General features: G+C 36.7%; 1 protein-coding gene across 2 annotated transcripts in view; it reads left to right on the forward strand.

The window, feature by feature from the left end:
- RFTN2 (raftlin family member 2) overlaps nucleotides 1-12,645 on the forward strand; it is a 32,033-nt gene that overhangs the window by 15,109 nt on the left and 4,279 nt on the right. For both annotated transcript variants that reach the window (XM_009706364.1, XM_009706365.1), the window contains exons 6-8: nucleotides 3,000-3,121; nucleotides 4,262-4,365; nucleotides 11,073-11,151. In XM_009706364.1, coding sequence (XP_009704666.1) covers nucleotides 3,000-3,121; nucleotides 4,262-4,365; nucleotides 11,073-11,151 — 305 coding nt within the window. The remainder of the gene's footprint in view (nucleotides 1-2,999; nucleotides 3,122-4,261; nucleotides 4,366-11,072; nucleotides 11,152-12,645) is intronic.

The raw sequence follows: 12,645 nt of genomic DNA on the forward strand, positions 1-12,645 counted from the left end.
CTTAAATTTAAAAAAAAAAAGAAACTTAACACATAAAATCTTTGGAAGTTGGACAGTGTGGGTTCTTCAGAAATCAGACCCTGAAAATAGTGAGAGCCTTTCAGTTCTTCTTGTTCTCAGTAGTTTAGTTTTCAGTGTGAATCACTGCATTTCTGTAGCTCTGCAATAAAGTAAATTTAGTGATTGTCAGAGGAACATAAGCACATGAACATCACTATATTGACCTCAGATTGAATTTGGCAGCTAGCCCCTCTCAATCTCCATATTTTGTGCACATAAACAGTCTAATGGCACAGTTTGTTTTTGTCATCTTTTTTGCTCTTAAATTATAATTCCTATGTATTGAAGTCAGTGGCAGAACAAAAGTTCCTTTGGGGGAGGCGAGGTGAGAAATCAGACTCCTGCTTTTCAATACAGATTTTAGAACTGGAAAATAACTCTCTGGAGATACATTACAATTCACTGAGGGGTGTTTTTGGCAGCTGTTGAAATTAATCTTTGCAGCTGTTGTCCAACAACAGTTTTACAGTCTTCCCATTCCCCTGTAGCTGTCTGCTGTTCTCTGTGTGAGTAACTTTCCCATTTTTAATACCAAGGTTATGACTTATTTAGGGATTTCATGCTGCCTCTTTGCAGCAGTTGGTGCTTCTGCTTCAGCCCTGCTTAACTGATATGTGTTTTGGTTAGACTCATGGGTGGTATGCTGCTGAATTAAACAGGACATATTCAAAGGCACACCTGACTATGAGAATGGAATTCTGCAGCTGATCAAGTGTCTGTAACTGCAGTAAGAAATGAATTTAGCTACTGAGTTCTTAAGCTAAAATTATTGTTCTTGAGGTGAACATTAAAGAGTTTTATAACCAGATAAGTTTGGCATCCAACAGAGGGAAACCTAAAATGCCTTTTTTGGAGAGAAAAAGTGTTTAAGCACTTGCACTCATTACTAGAATTACTTCTTCCATGTCTGCATGTATATCTGATTGTAATCTTCACTTTACTTTTGTTTGTTTGCTTTCAGACTGTGAGGTGTCTTTAGCAGTAGTTGTCCTTTTATACATCTTTAGTGAAATGAGCAAATTTTAGCTATTGTTTTAATAAAAATAAAAACACCGGATACAAGTCAGGCAGCTGCAGAAATCCTCCTTTGGTTTGGACTCTGCAGATGTTCTGCAGAGTCAGCAGAATTCTATTGCTACCATGATCAAAATGTAATACCCAGTTTAAAGTAGGAGGAAGTTTTAACATAAAAAGAATTTAAAAAAAGAAATAATTGTCATTTCTTAATAATTGCCAATTTCTGTGTTCTGCTGCCAAAGGAGGATGCAGTCATAAAAACAATCCAGGTAAGTTCTCTTTTAGCAGCCGTTTGGATCATTGTAGCATTTCCTCTATTTGTAGTTCCCTTGGAGGCTCTCATGATCATGGAAGTACCTCAGATTAGTAGAAGTGCTGTGGTAATATTTTTGCTTTTTCTGGTTTGCGTTATCTGTCATGCAGCACTTTTTTTTTTGTACTTATATAAATGGAGATAAAGAATTGTAATTGACGGAATGGGCAGGTGAACCAGTTAGCCACACATGTAGCTTTTTCATTAGAGGTGATTTTTGACGTGGACACTATATGAGTTATAAGTTTGTCTCAAAATTCCACTGAGTGGGGGTGTCTTGTGTCAATAACTGTTTAAAATTTAGAGTTGTTTTATCACATTTGGGAAAGATAGAAAAAAAAATATTCCAACATGTTGTTGGTGGACTGCCCATTTTAATTATCTGCCTGAACACTGTAGAAAGCTTGAAGTCCATGAATTTGTAAGATAGAGTGTTTATGAATTATTAGGAACTGTGCAGGTATTCATATGTTTGTGCCTGAAGCCATTCAGTTCCATGTGCAATCACATATTTATGTATAATCTAAAAATAAAACATGTCCAGTATCCCTGCAAATGCGTGGAAGAGAAATATATAAATGCAAGTATCTAAATAATCATAACTCAAACTACATAAATCTGCTACATGCAATATAGTAAAAGATAGTGTGAATAAATAGTTGGTATTTTATGGTATATTAAAAAGCATACTCAAAAAAATGGGAATTCCTGGTTTAAGTAGCACAACTTCTATGCCAATCTGGTCAATTTCAGTTGTCTTCCATAAGTTTTCTTTGTTTGCTAGTTGTTGTTTTTTATTTTATCTGCCTTCTCTGAAGCTATGGCAAAAGTGGTCATCTCTTTACGTGTGTCTGTGCAATATTGGAGAGGATTTAAATCTGATATTCTGAGGATTAAATAATTTTGCTGTTCAAATTTAGTTTAAGATAGTCAGCTGTCAAGGTACATCTGCACAAAAGGCTTCCTGATGGGTCTTAGGAGAAGCAAAACCAGAAAATGAACCAATATTTGATGTACAGCCTTAGTTTGGGCCAACCGGATACTGTCAGGCTTCGACAAGTGAGTCAGGGAGTTGTGCTCTGAAACTTCCTTCCCATCAGGAATCTTCCTACAATTATTTCTGTTTCAGGCTTTTCCTGTGGCCATTTACATATTTATTTAAGTAACAGTAGCTAGGCTTTGCACTTCATGCTTCATTTATCTTTATGCATTCTCCCACTGCACCAAAAGCCACACTTGGTGTCAGGCCTGCAATATTGAAGTTGAATAAAGAGGGTTTGCGCCCATCTGCTGCAGGGGATATGTTGAATACAGGAAACTGGAATTCAGATTCAAGCACGGAAGTGGCTAATACTTTTGAGAAAATGAAATGGTTCATAGTTCAATTTGTATAGGAAAAAAAGGGGTTTGTGAATGATAAGTTGACTTGCATACCTCATCAAGTTGTAACTAGATGCAGAAATAACCACAAATTTGAGTTACTTGCTGACTCAGTTAATTTCATTTTAGAGGACTGTTCAATGAGAAAAAACAAGCCCATGTGTACATCTTGGTACAATACCAGCCTAAAACTGTGTATTTCAGTTTATATTTGTCTTTATGTTCACAGGGGACTATTTGCCCAAATCTTTAGAAGGATTATTTATCTACGAAGAAGAAGGTGCTGGGGTTCCAGGTTCTAACAGGAAAGGAAATGATGCAATAGTTGTTGAACAATGGACAGTCATTGAGGTAAATTGGTGATTATTTAACAACACTATTTCCTGTGTATATTTTTCTTTTGTTGTTTTCCTTCCAGTGCTTGTACCAGTGTTTGGTAAACATTCAGGATGGTTTCTTGAAGCCACCTGCATAAGATAAACTAAAGCCTTGAAGTGTAAAGATGAAGTCAGGCCTGTGGCCATTGGTCAATGTGCAGAAAAGAAATATGCAACAGGATTCTGGCCTCACATTTACGAATGTTCACACCAACAAATACAACCACCAAAGAAAATGTGGGTTTTTGGGGGTTTTTTAAAATGTATGTGTTACTGAAATTATGTCTAAATTGGTCTGAAAGTGCAGCTCTGCTGACAATGTGCTGAAGTCTTTTTAAATAAAAAGAGGAAGAAAACAGCAAAAACTAGAAACAGAACAAGAAAAAATTGATATTGAATTAATTGAGCATGGTTTTCAGATGTATATTCTCAGTAAAATTTTACTGCTAAGTGTGAAATACTTCATTTTTAGTAATAAATTTACATGTACTACTCTAGCATGGTACAGCAATAAAAATATTTAATGTTTTAATATTTTAGTATTATAAGATTATTGGTATGAATTAATGACATCTGAAAATAATCATTGCTAGAGGATACTAAGGGCTTACTTTTGAAATGTTCAGTGATAAATATATTTACCAATGTGAAAAGAAATAGCATAAAACTACAACCTTGTGTATTAAGAAACCAAAACCAAACAAAACAAAATCCAACCACCAAACAGCGAAATCTTAAGTATTTAGCTAGGTGATGTGCTTATTGTTCAGATGTGATACATCAATTGAGACACCTATTAGGATATTTTAAAAGTTTTAGGCATTAATTTAGCAACATGACAAGTTTAAAAAGTGAGATGTGCTTTGAATGTCTTGCTGAATCAAGGCTCATACCTAAAGTTAATATGTTGTGTCTGTTTTCCTAGTCTTCTGTAGTCTTGAACCCTTCAAATTGTTTTCAAGTTTGAAATAGTGAATCTCCACCAAACAACACAGTTCGAAGTCGTCTCAAAGGATTATCTCATTATAAATGAGAGGACAGTTGTAATTTGTGTAGAAATGCAAATAAAACCTGTGCAGAGTCTCTTTACTACTTTTTATAATTATTAATGTAGGGGTGTGAAATTAAAACAGATTATGGACCTTTATTGCACACGCTGGCTGAGTTTGGATGGCTCCTGACCTGTGTTCTGCCTACACCTATCGTACGACACGACAGGTACCCAAACAATAGATTACAGTATTTTTGGTGTATACATCTCAGAATTTGTCAAGTGATTACTTGCATAATTAAATGTAAAAGTAAGAAAAATGCTAATAATGTTAACTGCATATAAAACTTGATGTAAGTAGCATTATGGTGGAATCTTTTTTACCACACTGTTATAGGACTACTGACTTCAGTGAGTTTCAAACTAGACCAATATTCCTAAGTTTAAAATACATTGTTTGTATCTGATGCTAAAGACTTTATTTAGGAAACTTCTTATCACATACCCAGTCCCTGGCAATGGGGGAGTGATGGGGTTGCTGATATGCTTCAAGTTTAAGCAAGTGTTGAAATGTTTCACTAATTTAGGACCTTTGTAAATGAGTGGTTTAGACTATGTAAGAAGTCATGTTGTCACAAGACAGTCATGTAGTATTTATTGCGAAGTAGGGAGGAGAATATGCGAACTCAGCAAGTTATTGGGCTGTTTCTCTTCTTTAATGCAGACTTTATGTTTCATTTCAGATATAGTACCAAACTACTGGATTTCAGTTCTCTTATTGGAATATTTATTTAGATGTCTGAGGGGGCTCTGTATACGTAAGAAGAGCTAAATAGCAGACCTGGATCCCCTAAAAGGTTCCAGGTTTTTTTGTCTTCTACCACCCCCTCTCCCCCACAAAAAAAATGTACTGTGCTTTTCTTCATGGTATCAAGCTAAAAAATGGCAAATAAAACACTGGATTAAGCATATACCTCTCTTCTCTCTCTTTTTTTCTTTTTCCTTTTTTTAAGTCTCCTCCTGTTAAATTAAGATTGCCAAGATTTGAAAAGAAATGTACTGAAGTATGGTTTAGGACTCACTAAGGACAATGGGAAGAGTGGGTGGCTTGCGCGATCTTTGGATCCAAACCTCACTGTTTTAAATCAAGGCAGCATGAAAAAGAATGTGAATGAAAGGTTCTCAGAGAACTGCTCCAAGAAAGTGGAATTTTGTTCAAGTGATTTGACATAATTAAATCAGTTCACCCATGTGAGGAGGGTTTTTTGGTCAGGAAATAGATGTTGGGGGGTTTTTTTTGGCTGTGTTAACCAAGTGGTTAAGTGCAAAGACAGAAGTAGTTGTGGTAAAACAATATGGCATGTTCTGCTGGGTTTTTTAAGGGTCTCTGTATGTTTTGTTTTCTTCTGAAATTTATGAAATTCTGAACCTGTAAAGCTCCTGCTCCAGAGAGAAGCAGTTTTCAGAATATGAATCAAAATGGTTATCCTTTAGTTCATTTCTTCAAACAAAATTTTGTCGTCTAAGTGTATTAGCTTTGAACATGGTGACTTGTAAGGGTATGGGAACTGTGGAACCTGATTTTCATAAACAGCTGAAATTTTTGGCCAAATCTTAGAGCTTGAGGGTAAGCCTTCAGGATCTGGATCTACTTTTTGAAGGACATGAGTGGACGAATGGGAGAGAAAGATTTTAGTAGTCATGCTGTGCTGTGGGTCATACGGTGAGAGAGAGATTTTAACCTCAAACCTCTCCTATCCCACAAGCAGCGTAATTGTACCCATCCTTGTAGAGTCTGGACAGCAGGGTCAAGATTGTCCTGAGCAGCTGCTGGTCAGCTGCTCTGTGAGCATCAGTCTGGGCTTGCAGCAGGCAAAAGGGTGCTATTTTCGACCTTGTAGATTGCAGAGCAAAGGCAGGGCCACTTGAAAGAAGCTAAGTGCTATAGGAAAAAAATAGGAAAAAGTGCTGTAGGTAGTGCTAACAGATTCATTAGACTGAACCTGTTACTTGAATTAGTAAGAAGGTAATATGCCAGCAAGATATTTAAGTTGCATTAGATGTCTGAAGTAGCATTGCTTCTCAGATGTGAAACAACCAGGCCATTAATAGCTGTTATCATGCAAAAGGGTGTTGTATTTTGGCCAAATCTGAAGTTGGATTCATTTTGTATCAACACTAGAATAATTCAGACTAATAAAAAACGTTTGTTTTCTGGCCTAAATGATTGGGTAGGTGTCTGCATTAATTGTCTAATACTTGTCTTAGTGTGGCTTGTGAAATACTTTTGGAAGAAATATGATAAATCATGGTTTGTATGCCTGTAGTATCTCTCATATACAGCTATTTAATTTTCTTTTTAAAAAAAAGAAAAAAGAAGTGACCAAGAATTCCTAATTGGAATTAAGATTTCTTAAGAATCTAAAAAAGAATGTGTTTCTGTCCTGATAGGCTAAGTAGTGATTGATAAATACTGGTTTTAGGCATTGATGTTGGTACATAAAGAGGAGAAGAAATTCCTGGATGGTTACTGTGTGTCTGATATGAAAGATGCCATTACTGTGGTGGCGGATTATCCTAGGAATGCAAGTTAAATGTCTCTATAAAGAAGGACACTTTATGCTGCCGAACAGCTGGTCTTTTCCCAGGCTGGGTACTCTGACCTCAAAACCCAGCCTGAATATTAACAGGCTTCAGAAACAGTGAAAAAAATAAAATGAGCAATGTTTTGGGATGATATGGCAAATTCATGTTTTCATATTTACTTTAAAAAAAAAAATTGTGCAAAGTATATAAAGAAAATTCTATCTAAGAATAAAATGTTAGCAGGGCAGCCTGCTCCCCATTTTTATTCACCGTAATATTTTGCTCTATTCTCTGTCTTCCTCTTCTCCTAATTTATTACAAAACTTTCCCTTATCTCAGATCTCCTGTGATCTCTTCCTAGCCATTATGCCCACTGCACATCTGCAGACTACGAGTGTGATCGGCTGGCTAACAGGTTCTGGGGTGTGACAGGATGGTCATGCGCTGATGCATTCCTTTTTTGGGTTTTACATGGTTAGGATTTGAAACAGTTTAAAAAACACCAGGCTGTCATGTCTGTTCCTGTGTGGTTTTGTTGTTTGAAGTGGCTTGGTTTTGGTGTTTCTTTTTTTTTTTACGGATGTTCCTCTCCATAAAATAAAATCTCCTGTTGCATGGGGTGTCAAGCCACGTGATAGCTGTCCCGTTTCAGGCAGGGGCAGCAGTCTGTAGGCCTATTTAGTCTTTTAACTCCTTCCTCAATGGCTAAATCATGTTGGATGCAGGAGGTATTTCCTTGAGAAATGTTGTCTTTGCTGTTACAAATAGAGCAATGGTCGATTGTCGTATTCTTGAAACATGCAGAGTTGCTATTCTGTGCAATATTGTTTGAAAAACAAGCACTGTGGGTTTTGGGAGGTTTTTTTATTTTTTGGTCAGCACAGCATAAAACCCACAGAAGTTCTGTGCTCTGTCAGTGATTCTCTTTTTCCAAGGATATGAGAAAACAGAGCATGGGGGAAAAAAGTGCATATGGTGCAATGTTTGTTGTATCCATCCCTATCTTGGGTATTTAAATTTTGTCACCAGTCAATGAAGAAATTTTTTGACCAAAAAAGAATAAAAGACAGACGGGCAATAATATTAGTGACCTAAAGAGCCTCCTGCATTATATACCTCTTTTACTTACTAGGTAAATGTCTTCAGGACAAGAATTTGACAGTAATTATGCCAAGTTCAGAAGCTATATAGCAAGGATAAAATTAAGTCCTTTTAGGAGTTAAATCTAGTGAGTGGAAAAAAAAATATGTTAGAACATACTTTGCTGGTAACTTAGTGCTACTGCAGTTACTAATATTATATTATCATGAGTTTGTAGAGTTTCATACATGTTTGTGGTCTAAAATTAGAGTTATTTCCAAGGTTTTAAAAAACTTTTTGTTAAATCTTTTAAGCCAGGAAACTTACTATCCCAAGCTGGTGTCTTATCTCATAACTGAAAGTCTAGATGCTATGCAATTCCAAAGGAATACCAAACTTATATTTTGGGAAGTGCAAAAAAACTGAATGAGTTAAAAGGATTTATTATCTTGCTCCTTTTGTTCATTTTTCAGAAAACTTTGTCTGACCTTAATTCTAAGTGCTTTGTATATAAAACATTAATGCATAAAAAAATAGATCTGTAAAAATCAGAGCCACGGGCAGTACTACTTCACTTCAAGCTTATTGATTGTTTTGGGGGACTTATTAAATACATACATGCAAGAGGACAAATTTATTGCCCATACAGCATAAGCAGACAAGCTAATTGCTGGTGTTTTAACAAAAGAGTCTCTGTTGCTCTTCATCCCTCTTAAAAGAGACAGCAAAGAGGCTTCAGCAGCTTTACTCTGCAGTGACCTTTATTTCCCCTCACTGATTACTGTAGTCCCTGAAAATGGGCAAGGCAGACTGTCTACGAGTGCCGGAAAGCAGGCAGGAAAATACAGTACAGAACCACTGACTTTGTGGTTATTAATTTATCACAACAAATTACTTAATCTAAGTTTTCAAAATGGCCTGACTTAGGAGGCAGAGAGGGGAATGTGGAAATGTGAGGGAAGCTATGGAGCGGCTTGCTCTATGCACTTATTTAAATTCTGTGGAAATCCGACTGTCATTGAGTTCTTTGTGAATTAAGCTCATAGCTACTTTGTCGTGTGCGGCATTTTAATAAGGTCAGACTTAGAAAATTGTTAATTTACTTATTGTCTACTCACCATCATGTCCTTTCACTGTTCTAGTAGAATTTGTACAAGCTGTAGCTTAATGTTTGGAGTTTTTTTTCTTTTCTCTGAAGGAATGCAGACACTGTTACAAAATAAGGCATAGGCTCTTCCCCATGCCAGGGGCTGTGCTCAGCCTTCTGGCTTAGACAGATTTCCCAGTTGATACTGTCAAAATAGACGTAACTGAGGCAGGGAGAGATACCTAGCCAAGTGGAATAAGGTTGCAGGATTACCGATTTCCTTGTCATGACATAAAATTGTAACAGGTTTTCTTTTAATGAATGCAAATAGTGAGGTAGGGACTCTCAGAGTAGGAAGCCTTATTAACTTAAGGAAACTAATGAGTTCGTTCTTCTGTCACCTTGTTTTCCCCACACGCTGGGTTTTAAGATAGTTCTCTGTTCTCATACAAGGAAGACAGGCAAAGGTATGCCATGAGCTGAGTTCAGCTGGACTGAAAGGAAGATTGTGAGGGGCCAAACACCATCACAAAACCACTGTCACTGACTATTGATCTGATGTAGCTGTGTATGCTGGGAATAAAGCTGTTTTGTGTACTTTCTCAGAGCTTACTTCCAGGAGCTCTACTGGGACAGGCTGTTAACAAGCTCTTCCTGATCTCATAGGAACAGTTTTAATCCCTGATTTTTCTTGGAGCAAGTCCCTAATGTTAAATAAAATTAATTCTATCGGTCCTAGACCTGGCATGAAACATGAATCAGTTATCTGAACTTTTGTGTGTGGTTGTTAAGATTGTGACATAGCCACACTGAATTAGGAGCTTACATTATTTTAGTAGTTCTTTCCGTAGTGTTATGCATAATAATACTGTTTTACAATCGATAGAATAGGTAGACTAATAGATACTTCAAATGAACTCACTACATGTCTCTTGTGTTTCTATTTTGCTACTTTAGCGTGCTTTTAAATCTGTATTCACTCTTCTGCCAAAGTATTTCAGTGTCTTTCATTTACGTGCATAAAGATCTCATTGAATACTGCCCAGAAGTAGGAGTCAGGGAGAGAAGAAGGGTTTATGAAGAAGTAGTATCTGATATTTAGAAGAGCAAAGGAATTTTTTAAACCTTCCCATCCTAGAGCTCTGGTCTTGAAATTCTTGCAGTCTTTCAGTGCCATGGAGTCGGGCTTTGTAGTACATATGCAGTCAATGTACTGACCTGTATTTCTGATAGAAAGGTGATGAAAATAAATACACAAAAACTTCTAGAGGATGTATCACCAAGTGAAACATCATGTCAGTAACATCTGATTTGGTCTTGAGGAACAACTTCGCCTTTTCTCATTTATTTTTCTAAAAGTATTTCCTTTTGGAAAAAAAATGAACAGTGCTTCTTTATATGTACCACAACAGTATCAACATTTGTAAAAGTTCCAGGACTAAAAACTGAAGTTTCTCTTTCTTTTCACTCCTTTATTTATCTTACTACTGTGTTCTCTTGTTCTTCCTATGCACGTACCTTCCAAGTACAAAATGGCCACTGTCATTTATCTCATTGTGGATGTAGAGCTTATAAGAGCTGAGCTGAGTCCTTTTATCTGTAGGTGGTGACACAGCAAGCTTGTCCCTCTGTGTCAGTTAGGTGTCACATTACAACTGGAAAACACCTTTTAGTTAGCAGCAAAGAGTGTTACTTCCCAAGTTGCATACCACAAAATATTGAGATATTTGTTGAAACTGTGGGTCCGTTGAGATTGGGCCTATTTGTTGTGGCGTTAATAGGTAGTAATATGTTGCTGTATATTTGACAGTGAAGATTAGGTGAAAGAAAGACTCTGTGAGGTTTACTTCAGATATGAAGGTGCAGATTTGGGTTAAAAGTAGGACCTCTGGTATTTAAACTTTCAAGCGCAGACATGTTAAATAATCATAGTAATACAAATTTTTGTTCTACGCATATTTTCATGTACAACACCTTAACCAAGCTATATGTTTCTGGTTTTTAAAATGTGATTACAGAACTGTTCAGGAGTTAATAAACCAGATAATGCTTGGTGGTCTGTCCTCTTCTCCCTCATGGATTTACATACACATAACTTACAGTTGACTCTGAAAGGTATGAATGTGTTACAGTGACTGTTATTGCCTTTAAAATATTGAAGCAATTTCTTTTAAATTTTAGTGAAGGAAATCTGGCCACAAAGCAAGTCATTTTTCTTCAGAGACCTGTTATGTGGAATTCTGCTGTCCAGACACCAGAGGTGAGTAACATGTTTCTGGTATTAATATAAACAAATTAGTACCTCACATAATGATGAGGTACAGAAACAAACTAGACTTCAAAATTAGTGGGGAAAAAAGTGGCAGAAGAGGGTTTTACTTGAAACAAGTTCAAGTTTGTGGAGGACTTTTGCAGCTGAACTCATACGTGTTGTTTTTTTCTCAGCTATATACCTCTTAAATTAAGCCATAGAGAAAAGCATAAGTATGCTAAAAACCTGTTTTGTGCTAAGAAATTACTGTGTCTCAGGTGGATGAGGTTGGCTATGCTGTATTTCTTTAGAAGTCTTCAGGAAGTCTTAAATGTTCTGATTCAAATCCTGGATCTGTTGCAGATGAAAAAGAAAACATTTTATTTTGACCTCCAAACCATCTACTTTCACACTTGTAGAAGAATACAAGTGTCAAGCTGTGCAAGGGATACTGTAATCTGGAGGTTAACAGGGTGAAAGGGCTATTAGCTGTTGCCGCATGAAAATGTGTGACAGAAATAGAGAATTTAAAATTCGTGCAGCTGGACTTCAACAACTCCTTGTCCATTTTGAGTGAGGCTGCCATAATAGTGGTTGTATAAAAGTGTTTTGAGGCTTAAGTAACTGGCAGTCACCACGTTCTGCTCAGAGTCAAGGTCACAACAGTTACAGCACTATAGTAAATCCTCCTGTGGCCAGAGAAGGGTGAACTATCGGTGGGCTCTTTTTTGCCAAGTCTTTCAGCATCCCATGATGGATTTTAATTTTATTACTTCTGTTTTTCAATGGCCGTTCAACCTTTTTCTAAGCAACATGGCTTTCCTGTGGTAGCCTTAAGCAGCTATGAAAACTATGGACAATCTCAATCATGTCCAGCACCAGAGTAGTCAGTTTTACAAAGTTTGTCATTCGTGGTATTATATGCACTATGATAAGGCAACGATACGTAGTCTCTTTTTCTCCATCTGTATAAATAGTTCCATGAGTAGCTAAATTTCTTGCATTCATATTTGATATCTCTCTGTCCTTTTTACCTTCTATCCAGTCTGCTATCATCATCTGTATTTTCCTCTGCTTAGTGTTTCTTAAATATACTCTCCCCTTTTTTTTTTTCTTCTCCAGGTTTTTGCTTTTCTCCAGTCTAACTTCCTTCTCACTATGTCCCCTGATAATTATTACTTCCGTGCCTGGAAGAACTGCATTTAACATGCAAAATTAAAGTCCTATTTTAATTTTTGTCTCAATTCCTAGCTAGTTCTTGTACTATCCGTAATTTATGTCCTCATTTACAAAACTTCTGCTTTTTTCTTTTCAGCGTTCTACGTAGTCTCCCTTGCCAGTGTCTTAATCTTCTCTTTCATTCATACCCTCTTCTAAATCCTGCCAGTTCCTCATACAATTTTTTTCCTTTAATTTCCCCCTGTGTACCAAGCATTTTCAGCTTTTAGTCTTCAAAGCTTCTGACCGCTGCTCCCATGCCTGACTTTGTAGTCTTGACACTCT

This window comes from Cariama cristata, unplaced genomic scaffold, assembly GCF_000690535.1.
Source record: "Cariama cristata isolate BGI_N322 unplaced genomic scaffold, ASM69053v1 scaffold43018, whole genome shotgun sequence".
In the NCBI taxonomy this organism is placed as follows: Eukaryota; Metazoa; Chordata; class Aves; order Cariamiformes; family Cariamidae; genus Cariama; species Cariama cristata.